At 38.1% G+C, this 22,651-nt stretch overlaps 1 protein-coding gene across 1 annotated transcript in view; it reads left to right on the top strand.

Moving 5' to 3' along the window:
• The window catches only part of LRRIQ3 (leucine rich repeats and IQ motif containing 3), a 210,910-nt gene that overhangs the window by 136,165 nt on the left and 52,094 nt on the right, over positions 1-22,651 (top strand). The window contains exon 8 of the mRNA XM_075540081.1: positions 7,398-7,527. Coding sequence (XP_075396196.1) covers positions 7,398-7,527 — 130 coding nt within the window. The remainder of the gene's footprint in view (positions 1-7,397; positions 7,528-22,651) is intronic.

The following is a 22,651-nucleotide window of genomic DNA, read 5'->3' as shown; positions in this document are numbered from 1 at the left end:
TGCTGGAAAAATTGGATAGACATCTGCAGAAGAATGAAAGAGGACCCATGCTTCCACCCATGCACTAAAATGAGCTCAAGAAGGATTCTCCCTCGCTGTCACGTTTTATAAACACATAGTGATCTTATAGGACAGGGTAGAATTGCCCTGTGGTTTCCCACACTGTAATTCTTCATGGGAGTTGAAAATATCATCTTTCCCCCAGAGAGGTTGCTGGTTTTGAACTGCTGACCTTCAGGTTAGTAGTCCAACGTGTACTGCTATTCCCAAAGGACTTAGAAACCTAAAAATAAGCCTGAGAACTATAAGGCTCAACAATGAGAAAATTGGGATAAACTTAAGGGCCCTATTACAGGGTTTATACAGACTACAAAATATACAAAAAGATCTATTAAAAATAGGTGTGCACCTATGTACATCAAAAAACTTCATCCAAAGAGTAGAGCAGGATCCCACAGACTGGGACAAAATGTTTAACAATGACACAGTGGACAAGGGACTAATTGCTAAAATGTACAGAATACTTCAAAATCTAAATAAAAATAATCCAGTTAAAAATTAGGCAAAAACATGAACACGGAGTCACCAAAATGACACTCAAATGCTAACAAGTGCATTTAAAATTTTTCCTGATCACTATCCCTTGAGGACATGTAAATTCAAACAATAATGAAATTATCACCTTACACCCACAATGCAGAAAGGGGCTGTGCTTGCCGGGGCATGCCTTTCTCACAGAAGGCTATGACACTTCCGTTGCTGGGTTAATGGAGTGGGGCAACCTGTCACTGGGAAAAACACGTTACACAACTTACATAAGAAAGAGCACATCTGCTACTATGTTCCTGATTAGACATGTTGTTGACCTGGCTTCTATCCAGAACTTGAAGACCCAGGCTGCAGGCTGCAAATAACGGGGAGTTTCAACTGCCACAACATCCTTCCCAGGCCACATCTGAAGGATCCAATGTGGAACCTCTCCAAGAGAACTGGACTTCACAAGAAAGAAGATCTTATAAGACTGATTGTGATGATGATTTTATAATTCTTCTTAATATGATTGAACTATTGAATTGTTTGATATATGAATTACATGCCAATAGAAAATAAAATTAAGAAAAAATGTAAAAAATTAAATAATTCACTTATTAAGAAAAAAAGCTCATTCTCACTGACAAATTGATTCCACCTATAAAAAGGGATTGAACTGTCAGTTTTCATTTCTTTTTTTAATCATTTTTTGGGGGGGCTCATCCAACTCATCACGATCCATACATACTTCAATTGTGTAAAGCACACTTGTACATTTTTTGCCCTCGTCATTCTCAGAACATTTGCTTTCGGCATGGGCTCTTGGAATCAGCTCCTTATTTTTACTTTTTTCCCCTCCCTCCCTGTTCCCTCCTCTCTCATGAACCCTTGATAATTTATAAGCTATTATTATTTATCATATCTCACTCTTCCCAACATCTCCATTCACTCACTTTTCTGTTGTCCACCCCCCCAGGGAGGAAGTTATATGTAAATCCTTGTAATTGGTTCCCCTTTCAACCCCACCCTTGGGGTTCATCTGTCCTGGATTTCCTGTTTCCAGTTCCTATCTGTACCAGTGTACATCCTCCGGTCCAGCCGAATTTGTAAGGTAGAATTGGGATCCTGTAAGAACTAGAGGAAAGTTGTGTGTTTCATCGATGCTACACTGCACCCTAAGTGACTCGTCTCCTCCCCACGGCCCCTCTGCAAGGGATGTCCAGTTGTCTCCATTTTGCATTTCTGAGACTTGACATCCTTATGAGAAAGGACATCCTTCTCCCTCTCCCGTGGACTGGTTGGTAATGTTGAACTGCTGACTCCCTCGTTAGCAGCTTACTGCATCGCTCACCACACTACCCAGCCTGCCCATTGTGAAACAAAATTCTAGAAAAAAAAGAACTTAAATTCAAAATAAACTTGTAATAGGTGTTATAAATAAAATAAACAGGCGGTTGACATAAATAACAGAAAGAACCTTGCTTTAAGAAGGTTGGCAGAAAAGACTTTTCTGAGGAAATATTTAAAGTTTAGATTGGAAGATAAGTAGGAGTTAACCCTGTAAAGCACAGGATTGAAAGTTTTCAGGAAGAGAAGACTTCGATTCTGATGCATGTGGTAGCTTGTTTTGCTTCAGCTGTGTTTAAGGAACTGACTGGAATTCAGTGTCAGAAGTATAATGGAGAAAGTAGCATGGTATGAATTTGACTATGTAACTATGGTCTATATTTTGATATTTTTGTTGCCCATATTTGATCACAATGGACATAATTCAAGATTAAACACACATGATTAGATATACTTTTCATAAATGTAAAGTGAAGACAAAAGCCAACCAGGGTGCTATTTGTAGTTATCTGGAAAGAAAATTAGAGTCTCTATGAGAATTATGACAGTGATAACGGACACAATTGGAGAGATTTTAAATATATTTTGGAAGTCATTTTTCCAAAATTAACTGATGTTCGGTGGCATAAAAGGTTAAGGTCTTAACTACGAACGAACTGGTTGGTGTCCAAACCCAACCACTGATGGTTGCTTCTCCCCAGGGAGCCAATTGGATTTACTCAACAGCTGTAGCTCGTTTAGTTTTGGTTTCAGAGTAAGAATAAAAGAAAGAACAAATAAATCATTAACTTTTCTACTTTGATCAAGAGTATGGTCTCATTTTCTGAGATGAGGGATAAAGTTGGATATAAGGATCTCAAATCTCTCTTTTTTAGCTCTTTCCTAAATCTAGAATTAGCATGGCCTGCTAATATAGCATTTACTTTCAAAATAATTCAGAAGTTAGGCTGCTTCATAGTCCCAGTTATCTACACTTATTTGAAAGTATGATATTCTGGACTTGCAGCTGTACTTCACTTGTGATTCTGCTAAGTAAAGGATATAGGAAGACCTCATTCTAAATGAGGTGCTTAGTCCAATGTACAATAGATCATACAATACCATCCTAATTAATTTGCTTCTGACTAAATTATTAAAATCTAGTATCACTTGTGGTTTTCACTCTTATTTATTTCTATGATTAGATGAATTTTTCCTAACTATAACATTTATGCTTATTCAATGTCATCTGTTTAATTGCATCCATTGCTCCATAGATTGACATGTTTTCAATTTCTATCTGTTGTTTGTTCTTTCTTCCATTTTGTCCGAAAATTTAATAAAAATTTTCATATTTTGATTCAAATCATTAATATAAATATTGATCAGGATATGACTGTGAATTGATCCATGCATTATGATATTAGATTTTATTAACCTTCCCCTCAGGTGGTTAGTTATTCTGCATAATGATTCTCATATTATCATATCATCTTTTGACAAAAATTTTAAATGTTATCAAATATATTTCTGAAGTTCAGGTTTATCAGGTGGAGTAAATTTTAACATGAATTAATTTCTCTATTAAAAGTGAGATAATATTTTATAGTAGTTTATTGCCAATTTATGTTACAAATCTATGATTTTTTTTCTAAGTGCTACCAAACAAGCATAAAATATTTTCTAAAAGTGTTGAGGACAACTTTTAGGTCCAAGGAACTCTAATGATTAGAATTAACATTACATTATTGAAGAGAAATTAAGATATGTCTATTAGATTATCCACAGTCCTCTGATAATTCTCTCTTAGCCATGACTTCAGAAGTTAACCAATAAGTGAACATATCCCTTCTTTCTCTTACATGATTAAACATAATGTAAATTTTGATTTTTCTCACCTCAGTAGCTGTGTAAGCATTGATATATTTAAAGTTTAGGTTTTCTTATAATTTGCCTATATGTTTCTGCCACAGTCTGGTGTGCACTCTCGGTCATGGATCCTTCTTTTATGTTAGCTAAGGAAAGGAACATTATTTCAAACATGGACTTCAATACTTGGCTATGTGGGGGGGGCGGGGAAGTAGGGAAACGGAAGAAAATAAAACTGTAAACAGAACAACCCAGCTAGTTACATAATTTCTGGTTTTTGTATGTTATGATTCTATAAATTCACTTTAAAAATGAAGATTATATATATCAGAGTTGTTTCTGTGTTCTTTTAGAATCAAGTGAAGGAGTAGGTATTAGTGGAAAGAAATAATTGAGCACACTGTTATATAATGCCTTTATTAGTTTTTAAACTAAATGAGAAGGGTATGGGATATAGAATAATTAAAAGTTCTATTTCTGTGGTTGAAATGAAAAAAAACTTAGGTGATTGTTAATATTGTTAAATATCCTGATTTGTTAGGGAGAAGACAGAAGCAGATGTAACCAACACAGTGCAAAACTCATAGCAGTAGTAAGATGCAAGATTGACAGTGGAGCCTGAAGTGGGCTATTAGAGCAATTTGATTTGAAAAGCATTCGGAATTGATTGTTGAAAATTTGATTGCAAAACAATGGTCTATACCATTTTTATCCTGTGTTGCTTAATAGTAATAATTGGGCTCACTTGAAAATAGAAGCAAATTTACATAAAATCGTATCATATTTCGATAATGTTTTGATATTCTTTTGTTATAATATAATTACTCTTAGCAAGCTTAAGAAAGAGTCCTAATTATAAAGGGACTATATGAATTCAAAAGGAACCATTGATGTGTCTTCCTTCCAAATATTGGACTGTTTTTGTCATGTTGGGTTGGTAAAAATTGTCCTGTGTAAGTATTGCTGAGTAAAATATCATTTAGTGGAGAGAAAAAGAAAAACAAATAAAAATCTGAGATTTATTCTGAAAGCAGAGAACGCCTGATACCTGTAATAAGCACGAGGCCTGGTGGCCCGGTGAATTAAGGGTTGATCTGCTAGCTGCAAGTTTGGCAATTCAAGATCAACAACTGGTTTTCCAGAGGAAGCTGGCACTGTTGGCTCCCACAAAGATTTACATTTTCAGAAGTCTTATGATCTATGATAGGGTCTCTATGAGCACTGATACAGCTTTGCAGAATGAGTCTCTAAGTAAAGGCATCAGACTTTCATGGGGTAAACTAAGGAACAGCACAAGCAAAATTTATGAGATAGAAGCTTACTATATTTAATTAAATAGAAGCATAGCGTGATATAGGAATTTTAATAGAAAATTATAGATATAGGCAAGAGCATGTTTTCAAGTGTCTAGATATTTGTTATGAATACATTTGAAAGAAACACATGGCTTCAATTCTCTTGATTATGAGGTGTCTGTGAGATTTTTAGAATGGAGACACAGAGTTCATAATTGTTATGAATATTCAATAATTTAAGATCTGAAAAGAGCTTATGAACAATGGTACTTTATAAGCATTATACAACTATTTCACAAACAAATAAGCAAAATCACTTCACAAAGGAGATATATTTGAAGACATGTAATTATATGCCTTCAAAATTTAGATCAGCGCTTCTCCTGGAAAAATATTTTTCAAACTACAGATAGATGTCCTTCCCAAGGATATAGCTTTCCCTGTGACAAAGATTATTGTTTTTGTATCTGTTATTTCTTCAGAGCAATATCTGTTGTGCATTTATTTTCTTCCCCTCTGCAACCAAGAGTGATCAATTAATTTAAAACCATGTTATTTGAAGTTTTCCAGCTGAAGCGCCTTCAGGCCCAGGGCACATGCCCATTTGTCATTCCCCTCCTTTCTCTATCCTTCTGCCTGGAATGCAAGCTTGGGTTGGAGCGCTCCCTTGCAGCTATCTTGGTAAGAAAACTGCAACATGTATTAGGATCGATAAGATAAATAAAAGTCAAAGGAGCGTGGGACCCCAGATGTATCTTCTCTGAGTGGAATACTTTCATTTTTTATATAGAATGCTAGAACATATTATATCTTTGACAGGTTTAAGATGCTTACTTCTGTTTTCATTTGTATACAAAATATATGTATAAGTTAATCACATTTTATTTTGAGCACCATTGATTTGCTGTAGTGAAAGCTATGGTGAGAGTGTTGTGGATAATCTAGACCACTGGACTATACCACCTTCAAAAGATATGCAAAGGAAGATGCAAATCAAATAGAAAGGAACAGAGAGAGATGATTGAAAAGGAACGGAGGGAGAGTGGTATCAAGGAAAGAGAAACTTCACATAAAGAGGAACAATGGATAAAATGTTCCAGAAAGATCAAAATAAGATGTGTAGCCCAACATTTTGAATTGGATCCTTGGCATATCATTATTGGTAGAGAAAGTTCAAAGAAATTTGTTGGTGTAGTGGGTTGAAAAGTGAATAAACAAACTAAAGTCACTATCACCAGTCAATTCTGTTGTCCAGGGACCCTACAGGGAGGGTAGACCTGATCCTGTGTGTTTCCAAGACTGAATCGTTATGAGAGTAGAAAGCTCAGTCTTTCTCCGGTGGAGGGGCCAGTAGTTTCGAACTACTGACTGGTGACTAGAAGCCCAAGCTGACACTACGTCAAAAGCGATCCACTGAAAAGTGAATAACAAATGAAAATAATAGGAATTTCTCTCATAGAGGCTGAATTATAGATAGAACAATATATGTGAAAAGTTTCAAATACTTCAAAAAGTTTGTGGGACAATGAAATCAAAACATAATGGAATTTTTCCATGAACTTTTAAAGTTCTCTTATGTGCATGTGTGCATATGAATCTATATATCTGTATGTCTCTATCTGAACACATATGTAGAGTTCTACAGCCTATAACATTTTACACTTCTTTGCAGTTGATATAGACACAGAAAGGGCTGTTTTGTAACTACAAAACCCAAATCCTTATTTACTGTGCATTAGGGAATTTACTGTGAAGAGAAAGCGAGAGGACATGGCATTTCAATACCATTGCCAAACAAGTTCACAAACATTACGTTTTACTTCCTACAGCACCTCCAGTCATGAAGGAGCTTCCCCTCGCTGTTCCACTTGTTCGTTTGTTTTTTTCTCCCATATAGAGCTGACCCACTGGTGTTTTTTAGAGGTTGTGATCATGTTACTCCCAGGTCTCTCTCACTTTCCTCCTTGGTTGCTGTCATTTTGCATGAACTTATGTTGTTGCTCATTTCTTATATCTTTTGTATAGCCTTCATTTTAGACTTTCTGAGCAATGCTGTTATCATTCTGTTTGTTATTGTTCCCCTTTCCTCATAGTTATTTTTGTCATGACAAGCATCTTGCAAGTCATGCCTTCCCCTCCACCTGCCTCAGAACACTGTTAAAACCAGGAGTTAAATGTTAATGCATGATGATTTATCAAAATCAAATAGAATAGAGATATTTTAAAAATTTATTAATTTTTCTACTTCATAGGGGCTATTGATATTTTTACAAGAAAGTCAGTCATGATAGTGAATAAAGCTTATGAAAGCCCTTTGAGAACTCTAGAATTTATGATATAGCAACACAGTCATTGATTTTTTATTTGTGTTCACAGAATATATATTCTCCAATTGCGTTTAGATGTTATAAAGAGCACAGAAAATATATTTCCTCTATTTTACCTGAATCAAAAACAAGAGGCATCGGCATAAAATCAACAAAGACAAGATACCTGATTCCAAAAGGTTTGTGATATGACTTTTTAACTTATATGTAATTAAAATCTTTGATTAAGGGTAAAGATAATAGAAACTAGATAAGTGAATTTGGAGTATAGATATCAGCATATGAAATCTATTCTGAGAATTCTAGATACAAGAGCAATGGCTCATCCAATGTTTTAAATATACAAATTTATAGGGTTGATTCATGGGTCTCATGAATCTAATATTTGGTAGAACTTGAGATTAAGGGGAAATAAATGTTAGTAAAAAATATACTGAGCTGATAACTCTTTTACAAAACAGCCAAGTCTGCACAGTCAGGATATCATTCAACTAACATAAAATGTCCATATTATGGAATTATAACATTTTTCTTCTAGTCTGTGAGAAATAGTTATTTTAATCATCTAAAATGCATTTTACTATTCATAAATATTTGGTTGTCAGCTATACACTTTTTCTTTTATTTTTGTAAATTGTATTCTGATAAAATTTGTTTTGATCAAATGATATTTTTTCTTAATTTCAAGTTCAATACATCAATTTATGTAAAATCATCTGAAAGCATCAATTTTCTGAAGGATTTCCCTTAATTTTTATGTATATAAATATTCAAAATTTCTCCCTTTTAAAACCCAGAGTGTTCTTGCTATCCTGCTTGATTTTCCCTTGTTTGCCCATAAACTGACCTAACTATGTCATATTCTCCTTTAATTGGATTTACAATATTGTTAGCAACATATCACTTTCACATACTTCATAAACTCTGAGTCTTTTAATATAATCTTATACATAGCCAAATAATGACACTCAGCTTCTATGAGATAAATGAAATTTAAATATATGTATAGTAATTCTATGCTCCGTATTTCCCTGCTACAAAAGGTAAAAGGGTAAGATTCCTGCTACGAAGGATAATTTAATTCAATGATCTTAACTGCCATTTCTGTTATTCACTCATATCTCTAAATGACTTGCTTTTTCTGTCTCAGGAGCTTTAAAATTTTTATATATTTTCTACCAATTTCACCTATGAAAGACAAAGATTTAGTTATCTTATAAACTCTCCAAATACACATCCCCTCCTTTATTCTTCCATTAGAATTATTTCACTATCTGGTATTTAACTAATATTTGATATTTTAATAAATGTCATTATTGTTAGATGCTTTTACGCCAGTTCTGAGTCATGACAATATTGTTTACAATATTGGAGAAACCGCCTGGTCCTGTGCTGTCCTCACAGTCATTGTCGTTCACACCCATTGTTGGAGCTACTGAGTCAACCCATCTTGTCGAGGGTCTTTCTCTTTTTCTGTGGCTCTTCTCCTTCACCAAGCATGATATTTTAACCAAGGGACTTGTCTCTTCTGATAACATGGCCAAAATCCAAAAGATGAAATCTAGCCATCTTCACTTCTAAGGAGCATTTTGATTGTTCAAAAGACCATTCTGGCTGTTCTATTTCCAAGACAGATTTGTTAGTTCTACTAGCAGTCCATGGTACATTCAATATTCTTTGTCAACACCATAATTCAAATGCATCAATTTTTCTTCAGTATTCCTATTTCAATGTCCAACTTTCCTAAGCATGTGAGGCATTTAAAAAGGCCATGGCTTGTGGCAGGCACCTCTTAGTTCCAAATGACACCCTTGCTCCACAATAAAGAGTCTTGGCCAGTAGACTACCCAATGCATCATTTGATTTCTTAGCCGCTGTCTCCTTGAGCATTGATTGCAGATCAAGCAAGAGGAATTCTTGATACTTTCAGTATTTTCTCCATCTATTATGATGTCACCTAGTGGCCCAGTGGTACTTTTGCTTTCTTTACATTGAGTTATAATCTGTATGGAAAGCTGCAGTTCTTGATCTTCATCAACAAGCGCATCAATCATCTTCACTTTCAGCAAACATCACTGTGTCATCTGCATGTCACAGGTGATTGAAGGGAAGCCTTCCTCCAATCCTGATGTCCTGTTCTTCACCAAGTCCAGTATCTCCATACAGTTGGAATAAGTTTGAGAAGATACAAACCTGACAAGCAATTTTCCTGATTTCACCCACAAAATATTACCTTATTCTGTCTCAAATACTACCTCTTGATACATACAGGTTCTGCAGGGGCGCCATGAAGTGTTTTAGAAGATTCTTCTTCTTCTTCTTCTTCTTCTTCTTCTTCTTCTTCTTCTTCTTCTTCTTCTTCTTCTTCTTCTTCTTCTTCTTCTTCTTCTTCTTCTTCTTCTCCTCCTCCTCCTCCTCCTCCTCCTCCTCCTCCTCCTCCTCCTCCTCCTCCTCCTCCTTCTTCTTATACTTATTTATTTTTAAAATAATTTTATTAGGGGCTCATACAATTCTTATCACAATCCATACATGCATCCATTGTGTCAAGAACATGTCATTTGTTGCCATCACCATTCTCAAATCATTTGCCTTCTACTTGAGCCCTTAATATCTGCTGCTCATTTCTCCCCTCCCTCCCCATGCTCCCTCCCTCATGAACCCTTCATAATTCATAAATTATTACTATTTTGTCATATATTACACTGTCCAGCGTCTCCCCCTGCTGCCCATCCCCCAGAGAGGAGGCTATACGTAGATTCTTGTAATCAATTCCCCCTTTCTACCCCACATTCTCTCCACCCTCCAGGCATCGCCACTCTCACCACTGGTCCTGAAGGAGTCATCTGTCCTGGATTCCCTGTGTTTCCAGTTGCTCTTTGTGCCTATCTACATCCTCTTGTCTAGCCAGATTTTTATATTAGAATTGGGATCATGATAGTGGGGGGTGGGGGGGGGAGGAAGGAAGCATTTTAGAACTACAGGAAAATTATATGTTTCATCGTTGCTACCTTGCACCCTGACTAGCTCATCTCCTCCCCACAATCCTTCAGTAAGGGGTGTCCTGTTGGCTACCAGTGGGCTTTGAGTCTCCACTCTGCACTCACCCACATTTTCAATGATATGCTTTTTAGTTCCTTGATGCTTGATACCTGATCCCGTCGACAGCTCGTGGTCACACAGGCTGGTGTGTTTCTTCCATGTGGGCTTTGTTGCTTCTGAGCTACATGGCCACTTGTTTATCTTTGAGCCTCTAAAACCCCAGATGCTATACCTTTTGATAGCTGGGCATCATCAGCTTTCTTCACCACATTTGCTTATGTGTACATTTTTCTTCAGCCATCGTGTCGGGAAGGTGTGCATCCTAGAATGCCAATTTAATAGAATAAAGTGTTCTTGCACTGAGTAAGTGCTTGAGTGGAGGCCCAGTTTCTATCTACTGCCTTAGTACTAAACCTATAAATATGTGCACATACATCTGTTTCCATACACTCATGTAAATATATTTACATGTGTACATTCCAGTCTTTAGACCTCTATAAATACCCGTTGTCACCTAGTTCTTTCCTCTGTTTCCTTTTACTTTCCTCTTATCCCATTATCATGCTCAGCCTTCATTTGGGTTTCAGTAATTTCTCTCGGTTACCTTTCCCTTGTTAAATCCCTACCAGGCCTCTAACACCCTCCTAACTACTGATTTTGGATCACTTATTTCTCCTCTGTCCCTGGGTTGGTCAGCACCACCTCCTTGCCTGCTCCTCCTCCTCTCACATGTCCCCCCAGAACCATTGGTTCCATTGTTTTCTCCTCCAGACTATCCATCCAGTCTATATTATCTACATAGATCTGTAGAGATAATAATATGTACCAAAAATCAAGTCATAGCAAGATAAACAATGAGTGAGAACACAGCTATGACAACAAAAAAGGAAACCAATTACCCATAGAATAATAAATTAAGTAAAAGAAAAAATGTAAAAAGAAAGGAAAACCTGGAAATAGATCAAGGTCTGATTTTTGATCTCTAGGCGTGTCCTTCAGTCAGGTCCAGTGGGGTATCATGCTTTGGCCCAGAGTCTGTCCTTTGTACTCCCTCAGGGGCTCCCTGCTTTGCTCCCAAGGTTGCTCTGCCGCACGCTTTTAGTGGTTTGCCTCAGTGTCAGAGGGTCAGTCTGGGCCAATCCCGGTCCTGAGTCTCCAGTGTTGTCCCCCTTAAGGCCCTGGGCCATCAAGGGACAGTGTGTCTCATAGTGGGATCAGCCATATTGTCCACTCTGTCCATTAGCTGTTCAGAGCAGGGATATTGTCCTTCAGGCCTGATGGGCCAGGATGTGCTCCACTCTCTCTTCCTCTCCCTTCTTTGCTCCCATTTGCTCTGATCAAACATGCCCCTCTCCTATAGCTGCAGCTTCAGTGCCGTCCTCTCAAGTAAATTCTTCTGGGGTGAGGGGCAGTTGTCCATGTAGCTGGTATGGGGGTCAAGCCCTCAGGCCCCTCCAATGGCTCCCCACTCCTTGCCGGCACACTGCATTCATCTGGAACTGGCTTTATATCTGGTCCCTCCTTCCCTGGGTGGATAAGTGCCCTATTCCCCCATCACACATCTTTTTTTTTCCTTTCCCCCCTTCCTCCCTCCACCCTGTTTTCATTGGCTACCCTATGTACCCCTGGATTTCTTCTGGCCCATGCCATACTACCTGGACTTCATCCCTGGAGGTTTTGTATACAGTAGCTTTTTCCCTGTGCCCCTTTTGCATTTATCTTTCTGTTCTCATATATAGATATATATATATATATATATAAACTTACTTCAGCAGACTCGTGCTATACTTGTTCTTTTGTGCTTGGCTTATTTCACTTAGCGTAATTTCCTCCAGTTCTTCCCATGCATTGATATGCTTCATGCATTCATCATTGCTTTTTAGCGATGCATAGTACTCCATTGTATGTATGTACTACATGTTTTTAATCCACTCGTCTATTGATGGAAATTTGGGTTGTTTCCAACTCCTTGCGATTGTGAACTGTGTCGCAATGAATATTGCAGCACAGATGTCTGACCATGGTTTGGTTCTTGCCTCTTCTGGGTATATGCCCAGTAGGGGAATTGCTGGGTCGTATGGTAACTCAATTTCTATCTGATTGAGAAATCACCAAATCGATTTTCATAGTGGCTGTACAGACCTACAAGTCTACCAGGAGTGGATGAGAGTTCCTATCTCACCAAAGCTCCTCCAACACTTGTTGCTTTCTAGTTTTTTGAATTGGGCTATCTTTGAGGGTGTTAGGTGGTATCTCATAGTTGTTTGATTTGCATTTCTCTTATGACTAATGATCGGGAACATTTTCTCATATGTTTATTGGCCATTTGGATTTCAGACTCTGTGAAACTTCTGTTCAGGTCCTTTGCCCACCTCCTCAGTGGGCAATTAGTTTTTCTCTTATTGTAAGCTGGCATAGTATTGTAGATTTTAGTAATAAGGCCTTTGTCTGATGTGTCATTGCTAAAGATGTTTTCCCAGATGGTAGACTCTCTTATTACTCTCTTGGTGAATTCTTTCGATGTACCAGGTGTCTTATCTTCAACATATCCCACTTGTCTATTTGTGACTCCTCTGTATTTGTATCCTTCCTTATTTCTGATAGCCTATGTATTCCCTGTGCCAAGGTTCTCAGGTTGGTCCCAATTCCTTAATTGATAACCCTAATTATTTGGAGTTTTATCTCAAGGTGTATGATCAACCTTGAGTTTATTCGTGTGCATGGAGTGACGTAAGGGTCTTATTTCATTTTTCTCCAGGTAGAGATCCATTTTTTTTCCCAGCACCATTTATTGAAGATTGCATTTGCTTCCCATTTAACATATTTTGGGCCCTTATCAAAGATCCGTTGCCTGTATGCTGATGTTTTAATTTCTGGGTCGTCAGCTCTTTTCCATTGGTCTGAATATCTGTCATTATGCCAGTGCCATACTGTTTTGACTACTGTGGCTTTATAATATGTGACAAAATCAGGTAGAGCAAGCCCTCCCACTTTGTCCTTCTTCTTGAGGAGTTCTCTGCTAATTCTGGGCTTCTTCCCTCTCCATATGAAATTGGTAATGTGTTTTTCCGATTCTTTGAAGAAGGATGGTGGTATTCGGGATAGCATTGAACTTATATAGTGTCTTGGGCAGAACTGACATCTTTACTATATTCAGTCTGCCAATCCATGAGCATGGGATATTCTTCCATTTGTTGAGGTCACTCTCGATTTTTTGAAGTAGTGTTTTATAATTTTCCTCATACAAATCTTTCAGTGTTTTAATCAAGTATGCCCCTAGGTATTTCAATTTGTGCTTGGCAATTGAAAAGGGTGCTACCTTTTAAATAATCTCTTATGTGGTCTTGTCTGATGTGTAGAGCAGTCCGATAGACTTCTGTTTGTCGACTTTGTATCCTGCCACTCTGCCATAGTCCTCTATTGCTTCCAACACTCCAATTGTGGAGTTTAAGGGATCTTCAAGATATAGAATCATATCATCTGTGAATAATGTTAATTCCACCTCTTCCTTCCCCAGCTGAATACTTTTAATATCTTTCCTTTTTCATATGTTGTTATCTAGGACCTCCAATACGATGTTAAATAGGAGTGGGGACAAGGGGCATCCTTGTCTGGTCCCCTTTTGCAGTGGAATTATTTTTGTCTTTTCTCCGTTAACTACCACTTTAGCTGTTGGTTTTCATATATGGCTTGCATAATGTTGAGTAATTTTCCTTCTATTCTTATTTTCTTAAGTGTCTTAAACAGAAATGCGTGTTGGATGTTGTCGAATGCTATTTCCCCATCTATTAATATTATGAGGTTCTTATTATTTTTCCTGCCAATGTGGTGAATAATGCTGATGGCCTTTCGTATGTTGAGCCATCCCTTCATCACTGGTATGAATCCCAATTGGCCATGGCGAATTATTTTTTTAATATGCGTTTGTATTCTATTGGCCAGTATTTTGTTAAGGATATTTGCATCGATGTTCATTGGGAATATTGGTCTATAGTTCTCAATTCTTGTGGCATCTTTGGCGCTTTAGGTATCAAAGTTATACTAGTTTCATAGAAAGAGTTTGGGAGTTTTCCATCTTTTTCTGTGTTCTGGAAGAGTTTGTATAGGATTGGTGTGAGTTCTTCCCTGAATGCTTGGTAGAATTCTCCTGTGAAGTCATGTACCCTGGGGAATTTTTTGTTGGTAATCCCTTGATTACCTTATCTATTTCTTCCTTTGCTATGTGTCTGTTGAGATTGTTAACATCCATCTGGGATAGTCTAGGGATGGATTGTATTTTCAAATATTTGTCCATCTCTTCCACATTTGAATTAGTTAGAATATAGACCTTCATAACACTGTGTAATTTTCCTTTTGATTTCATTAGGGTCTGTTGTAATGTCCCCTGTTTCATCCCTCATCCTTGAAAATGTCACTTGTTCCTTCCTTTCTTTGGTTAGACTAGCCAGAGATCTATCAATTGTGTTAATTCTTTCAAAGACTCAACTTTTAGCGGCATTAGTTTTTTCCATAGTTTTCTTTTTTTCTCTCTCCTGTATCTCTGCTTTGATTTTTATTATATCTATCCTCATGCTATTAGTAGGGTTGTTCTGTTGACTCTGGTCTAATTGGTGTAAATTTTGTGTCAGCATATCATCCATGAGTCTCTCTTCTTTTTTAATGTGTGTGTTTATTGCTATCAGCCTTCCTCTGATTTACACCTTTGCTGTATCCCACAGGTTTTGGTATGTTGTATTTTCGTTCTCATTGGTTTCTAGGAATTTGCTGATTACATTCTGATCTGGGTCAATACCCACTCCTTTTGCAATAGGAAATTGCTCATCCTCCAATTGTTTGCCCTTGGTTTCTTCACTGTCCTGTTATTTTCCAGCTTTATGGTGCAATGATCAGAGAGAGATGTCTGTATAATCTCTATGTGCTTGAATTTACTCAAGTTTGACTTGTGTCCCAGTTTATGGTCTATTTTTGAATATGTGCCAATGTGAGCTTGAAAAGAAGGTGAAATTTTTGCATGTGGGTGGAAAGCTCTAAAATTTTTTATCAAGTCAAGTCGCCCAATTGTGCTATTTAGATCTGTAGCCTCCTTGTTGAGTTTCTTTCCCAATGATCTGTCTTTATCAGAGAGTGGTGTATTAACGTCACCGACTGTAATTGTTGAGCCTGTCAAGTCTTTTTTCATCTTTTGGAGTGTTTGATTTATGAATTTTGCAGGTCTCTCGTTGGGTTCTTGGTCTATTGTTTCCTTGAGCATTATATAATGCCCCTCCTTGTCTCTTGTTATGGACTGTATCTTGAGGTCAATTTGGTCAGATATTAAGATTGCTACGCCTGATATTTTTGCATTGCCATTTGCTTGGTATATTTTTCTCCAGCCTTTAATTCTCAGTCTGTTTTTCTCTGTGAGCTTGAGATGAATCTCTTGGAGGCAATAGATCGATGGGTTATGTTTCCTGAGCCAGTCTGTTAGCCTGTCTTTTAATCCCTGATTTCAGACCATTGATATTCAGTGGTATTATATCTATCTGTGGAGTCTGTGATGTCACATTGTACCTTTTGTGATGGGTGTTTTCCTATCTACCTATCCTATCCACTTGATTTGTGTGAGTGGTTTATGTGTGCCTTCTTTCCACTATTGAGCTGATGCTATCCTGGGAGCTATTTCCTCTTTGTCGCCCTATGGGTGGAGTTGTTCTAGGTGATGGTCTTTTATTTGCCCTTGGTGAGTGTTGATCTTCTGCCCATACTGGATCGGCAAGGATCTTTTGTAGGGCTGGGTTTCTTTTTATGTATTTTTGAGGTTGTCCCTGTCTGAGAAGACTCTTACTTCTCCATCAATCTTAATAGATAATTTGGCTGGGTAAAGTATTCTTGGATTTGCGTTGTTTTCCTTCAATTTTTGGAATATGTTACTCCATTTACTCTTATACTTCATCGTTTACACTGATAGAGTTGAATGTACTCTTATTTGGGTACCTTTACACATGACTATTTGCTTTTCCCTAGCTGATTTTATGATCTTCTCCTTTTCCTCATAGTTGGATAGTTTGACAATTATGTGTCTTGGTGATTTCTTATTGGGATTCCGTCTGGCTGGTGTTCTTTCAGCCTCTTTTATGGTTGCTTTATTTTCATTTATTAGGGTGGGATAGTTTTCCTCTAAGAATTCCCTGGCTATTTTCGCTGTTGACTTCTTTGTTGTGTCTTGTTCCGGTAGTCCAATTATTCTAATATTGTTTCTTTTCATAGCGTCTGACATGGCTCTCAAGTTTTCTTCAGTTTCTTTGATTGTCTTATTTGACTGTTTTTCCCACTTGCTTAGGTCTGCTTGGTTGTCATCTAGGTCACTGGTGCGATTCTCTGCCTCCTCAAGCCTATTCACAAGATCTGTCAATTTTTCACTGGATTCTGTTATTTCATCCCTTAACTCTTGTATTTCATTTGGTGCGTTGCCTTTATCTCCTGTATCATTTCATCTTTTTTTCTGCATTGCTTCCCTCATATCCTTCATGACATTAAGCAGCATTTTGAACATTTCTTTTTGTGGCAGGTCAATATCTGCTTTTTCTATGTACATCATTAGGTTCATGACTTCTTCCATCATTGTTTTCTGCTTTTCATGCTTTTTTTGTTGAAGCTGTTAGAACTGGCTGCTGTTTGTGTGTTGTTTTAGAGCCATCTTCCTGAGTTGAAGATCCCTGGGCTCTCTCTTTGGGGATTTGTATGAGTATTACTTCTATGAACTACCTGCAGGTAGCTGTTCTTAGGGGTCAGGCTATCACTATATCTTCCTGTAGTTTCACTCTTATCCTAGCCATCTAGAATTCTGTTACTTATCTAGCCATCCAGAATTCTGTTAATGTGTGTTGGATATTCCTCTCATGTGACACTGATTGGGTTGTTGTGGTCCCACGATAGCATCACTTCCCTGGCCTATCTCTAAGTTGGTTTCACAGTTCTTGGAGCACCTTGGCTGGCTTGTGGTGTTTTTCTCTGCATCTGTAGTGCTGAGGAGGGCGTGTGGGTATACTCTCCTTGGTGTAGAGCTCTGTAGCTGGCAGGGGAATTACCGTAGACAGAGAGATCGCCTTGGAGGTTGGGTGGATGTTCCTTCAGTGGCATGGAATCCCACAAGTGGTAGTCAGGCATTCCCCCCAGTCACTTGGAGGGTCTCAGGATTTAGGCAAGGGATGCCCCCACTGCTGGTTGGTGTGTGGGAGAGGACCAGCTGCTTACCAAGCCAATAAATGCGGGTGGCAGCTCCCCCAGTGGGGTCTTCAGAGTTACCCGGGGCAGAGGGGAGTGGTCTAGAGGCTGCTAGTGTCTTGTGACAGGAAAGAGAGTGAAAGGAGAGGGAAATGAGAGGAGGAGGAAGTCACAGACTAGACCAATAATGCCAAGCAAACTAACACCCACTCACCCATGCACAACTAAAATGCAAAGAGTAATCAAAGGTGAAACAGTAAAAAAAGAAAAAAGAAAAGAAAACAACTGAAAAGGGGAACTAATTCTGTTGAGGCTGTGGTAGGAAATAGAGAAGAGCTTGAAGGAGAGGAGAAAAGAAGAAAATGTGTAAAAAGAGCACAATGAAAGAAAAAGAGAAGAGAAAAGGAAGGAGGAGGAGAGAGACTTTTAAGAATAGTTAAAGAAATCGCTGACCCTGTGCTGTGTGTAGCACTGACTCATCCTGTGTGCAGCACTGTCTTAGGGGTCAGGCTGCCCACTGGGAGGGCACGGTTGCCCTAGGCCGAGTGTAGGGGTCTGGAAACCAGCAGTGGCATGTGAAAGGAATGAGGTGGAGCAGAGAGAATCATACAAGGAGAGAGAGAGGTGAAGAAAGAAAATACAGAAAGAGGAGAGAAAGAAAAAGAGAATAAAGAGAAAGAAAGAAACAAACCCAACTGAGTTCACTAAGATTGGCTGTGATGGTAAAGAGGAAGGAGAGAGAGAAGGAGGAAATAAAGAATAAAGTGATAGCTGATCCCTGATTGCTTGAATGTGGGGCTAGAGGGGTTTAGACGCTGCCCCACAATGGCAGATTGGTGTGCCCTTTACTGCTGGGGCCCAGTGGTGCTGGGCAGAATTGCCCTAGTTGATGAGATCATCTTAGACGTCTGGCGGAGGTTTCCTCAGCAGCGCAGCGCGGTATAGGTGTTTGTCCCAGCTGCCTTGTGTGGTGTACAGCACTCCCACGGAGGGCAGGCTGGAGTTCCTTCTGCTATTTGGGTTGATTTGCCCTAAGCAGAGGGTTAGTGACCTGGAAGCCATTAGTGGCAGATGATAGAAGAGAGTGGGAGAGAAGAAGAGAAAGAGGGGAAAAGAAAAAACAGGGATAAAGAAGAAAGAGAGAAAATAAAACCCCAACACAAACCTGAGCTCATTTAGACTGAGTACTGTGGTGGGAAAGTTAGAAGGGCTAGTGAATATAGAGAGAAGAAATAGGTAGTAGGTAAGGAAATGACTGAGACTTGATCATCTGTTCGTGAGGCTGGAGGAGTTCCAACTCTTCCTCAAAGTAGTGGGTGGTATACCCGTTTGATGTAGAGTTCCACAGATTCTGTGTGGGATTACTTCAAAAGCAAGATCACGCCCATGGCCAGGGGTCACTTGGGTGCTGGAGTTCGCTCTAGAATTTCTATTCTTCTCATTAGTTTATGACCGTCACAGTCAAAAGCCTTTGCATGGTCAATAAAACTCAAGTAAACATCTTTCTGGGACTATGTGTTTTAAACTAAGATCCATCTGACATCACCACTGATATCCCATGTTCCACATCCTTTTCTGAATTGGGCTAGAATTTCTGGCAGCTTCCTATTGATGTCCCCCTGCAATGATTGTTGGATAACCTTTAGCAAAATTTTACTTGCATATGCTATTGGGGATATGGTCCAATAATTTCTACATTTTTATGGGGTACCTTTCTTTGGATTGGGTAAAATGATGGATCTCTTCCAGTCAGTTGGCTATATACCTGACTTCCAAATCTCTTGCTGTGGATGAGTGAGTGCTACCAGTCCTTCATCTGCTTGTTGAAACATTTCAAATGGCATTTATCTGTAGATGCTACTGCTGTCACCGTGGCTTGGACTTCTTCTTTAAGTACAATTGGGCCATTCTCATATGCCACATCTTGAAATGTAGCAGATCAGTTTTTATAAAAATCACATAATTTTATTTAATATTTTATGTTACCCTAAAATATGTATATGCTCATTAATAAATTAAAAAAACAAAATATGCCTAATAATAGTTGATAGTCACTATGAAACAGTTAATGTGCTTGGTTGCCAACCAATAGGCCAGAGGTTCAAGTGCACCCAGGGTTTCCTTGGAAGAAAGGATTGAAAATCTACTTTTAAAAAATTAGCCATTCAAAACTCTACAGAGCAAACTTTAATCTGAAACACATAAAGTAATGTTGGCTTGATAAACTAATGACAACTGAAGTTTCATTATTTTATTCAATGTCTTCTTTTCTAAGAATTCATCTGACCCAAGTTCCTGATCATTCTTTTGTCAGAAAAAGGTTTTGGCAGCACATTTGAAATGCAGTGTTTTGTTTTTTTTTATCTCTGAGCATCATGGAGGTGTTTGTTAATAATAGAAATGCTGAAGATGATCAAGAAGGATTGCAACCAGGAAGGCGCGATGAGCATTTTTGTACCATATGTGAAACTTCTGTAAGAATTACTGCACTTTCTTTTCCTTCATCTTCTTACATTCTTTGCGTCCAGGTTCTATTAGTAGATAAATTGCTGTTTGCCAGGATGATAAAATTTTCTACTGTTTTGTCAATATCCATATTCCCGAATTCATGTGAAATAACAATTACCTCAAGGGGAAAGCACTTCATTGCTGTTATTTTGCAATCAGGATGAGCATCGCTTTTGGTAACTAATATGGCATCAATACGTACAGGCAACAGAACCAGCATTATCTTCTCTGAAATATAGATGCTCCTCTCCCCTGGTCTTGGCTTGATTTTCCACCCCCGTGTGGGGCCCATTGAGTTGTCCCAGCCTTGTCTCAGTGTTGAGTAGCCTCAGCCGATGGTTTTTTTTTTCCATGCCCCCTCTCTTGAAAGAGTGACCCTTGGCAATGTGAAGTCTGCTCTTTCAAGGTGGCTCTTGTGAGGTGCATAAAAGGGAGGTGTTGCAAGGTTCATGGCCTCTTTTGTCCACGAATTGGTCCCTAAGATTTGTTTAATTGGTGTTTCTCCTTATGGTAGTGCTCTCATACAATACGTGTCCTTTTGTGATTGGCTTATTTCAGTCAGTATCATGGTTTCCCGATCCTTCCATGCCATGCGGTGTTTCATGCTTTCATCACTGTTTTTTTAGGGATGCATAGTATTCCACAGTGTCTATGTCTCTTTATACATTCTTCCACTATTGGGCATTTGGGCTGCTTCTAGTTTCTTGCTGTTGTAAACGATGCTGCTGTCAACATCAGAGAGCATACATCCATTCAGGCTGTGCCTCTTATTTCTTTAGGGTAAATGCCTAATAGTGGCATCCATAGATCATAAAGGAATTCAATTTCCAGTTGTTTTAAGTATTGACATATCATTTTTTATAGTGGCTGTATCTGTTTATAAATCCACCAACAGTGTATATGGGTTCCAATCTTTCTACATCCCTTCCACAATTTTTTGTTTTCTGTTTTGGTGTTTCAATTTTGATTTGGGTTAGCATAGTTATCTTCCATATTGCTCTCTTTCTGTATAACATGACCCCTGCTTGCTGAAAGTGTGTAGGACCTGCAAGCACTTGCTAATGAATATATAGCATTGGCAGTCTTCAGAATGGGTTACAACTCAGTGTAAAGAAGACCAAGTCCTCACAACCACACTCACAGATAGCATCACGAGAAAGTTTTATGCCTCAGGGATGCTGTCTTGCATGGAGCCCCAGTCAATGTTTAGGGAAGTATCAGACAAGAGATCAAAAGACAATTTTATTAGGTAAAAATGGTGCACAAGAGCTTTTTGATGTACTGAAAAGCAAGGATGTTACCTTGAAGATTCAGGGATGCCTGGCTCAAATCTAGGTATTTTCAATTGCCTCCTATCTCTGTGAAAGTTGGACATTGAATAAGGAAGACCAGGAAAGAATTGATGCATTTGAATTGTGGTGCTGGAGAAGAATACTGAAAGCCCCATGGACTGACCAAAGGGCCAAAAGGAAGACATACAGTTTGATTGCTCCCTAGATGGTGACAATTTCTCTTACATACTTTGAACCTGTTGTCAGGAGAAACCTGTCACTGGAGGACATCATGTTTGGTAAAGTAGAAGGGCGATGAAAAGGAGAAGGGCATTCCACAAGATGGATGGACACAGTGGCTGCAACAATGGGCCCAAGCCTAGGAACAATTGTGAGGATGGTGCAGGATGGGTAGTGTTTTGTATTTTTGTCCAGAGGGTAGATACGCATCAGAAATGATTCAATGACGCCTAAAAATAATAAGCACAAAGCACTAACAAGGCATGAAGCATCATAAGGTGGAAGGAATACATACAGCCACTACAAATAACTAGTCTACATTCAACAATTTGAGGAGAATAACTTATGATCGAGAATCGATAGCACTGATGGAAGAAATCCAAAACAAACTGAAGGCATTAGCTAAAATTCAAGGTTCCAGTAACTTTTGAAGTCTCTCCCCACTTCAATCATTAATTCAGAATAACATTTTCCTGTTCGTGTTAGAGTTACAAATGCTTTCTGGCATTCTTACTGATTTCTTCACAATTCAAGACGGGCATTTCTGAGATGACTGAGTGGGTAGTGTGTTCTTTCTGATTGCTATAGTGTCAAGAAAGATTCATAAAAATGGCCTCGCACCTTACATAATTAATGTATTTAGTTTATCCATGGGTTTATTTAACAAATGTTTATTACCTACATGCACTGAAATTATACTGATGAACAAGACAGAAAGCCATTCTGCAAACCTATAGAGTTCTGCTTTTGCTCAAGTTTTATCAGATAAAGAAAAAATTTAAAAGTTTATATCACATTGAGGTAAGTTGGACGATACTGCCAGGTCATCTATATAAGGCTTTGCTATAAATTAGAATTTTTTATATTTAAATAATTATAGTAAAAATTGTATTGAAGAGATACATACATGTATGAAGCTTTAAAATAAAAATTTATACTATGTCAATAATATATTTTAGTCTCTTTCTGGAAATATCATTCTATCATATTTTATAATTAGTATAACTACATAATACTTCTGATCAAGACTTCTTAATATATT

Source organism: Tenrec ecaudatus, chromosome 1, assembly GCF_050624435.1.
Source record: "Tenrec ecaudatus isolate mTenEca1 chromosome 1, mTenEca1.hap1, whole genome shotgun sequence".
NCBI classification, from domain to species: domain Eukaryota; kingdom Metazoa; phylum Chordata; class Mammalia; order Afrosoricida; family Tenrecidae; genus Tenrec; species Tenrec ecaudatus.
This window is presented reverse-complemented; position numbering and strand designations above follow the sequence as displayed.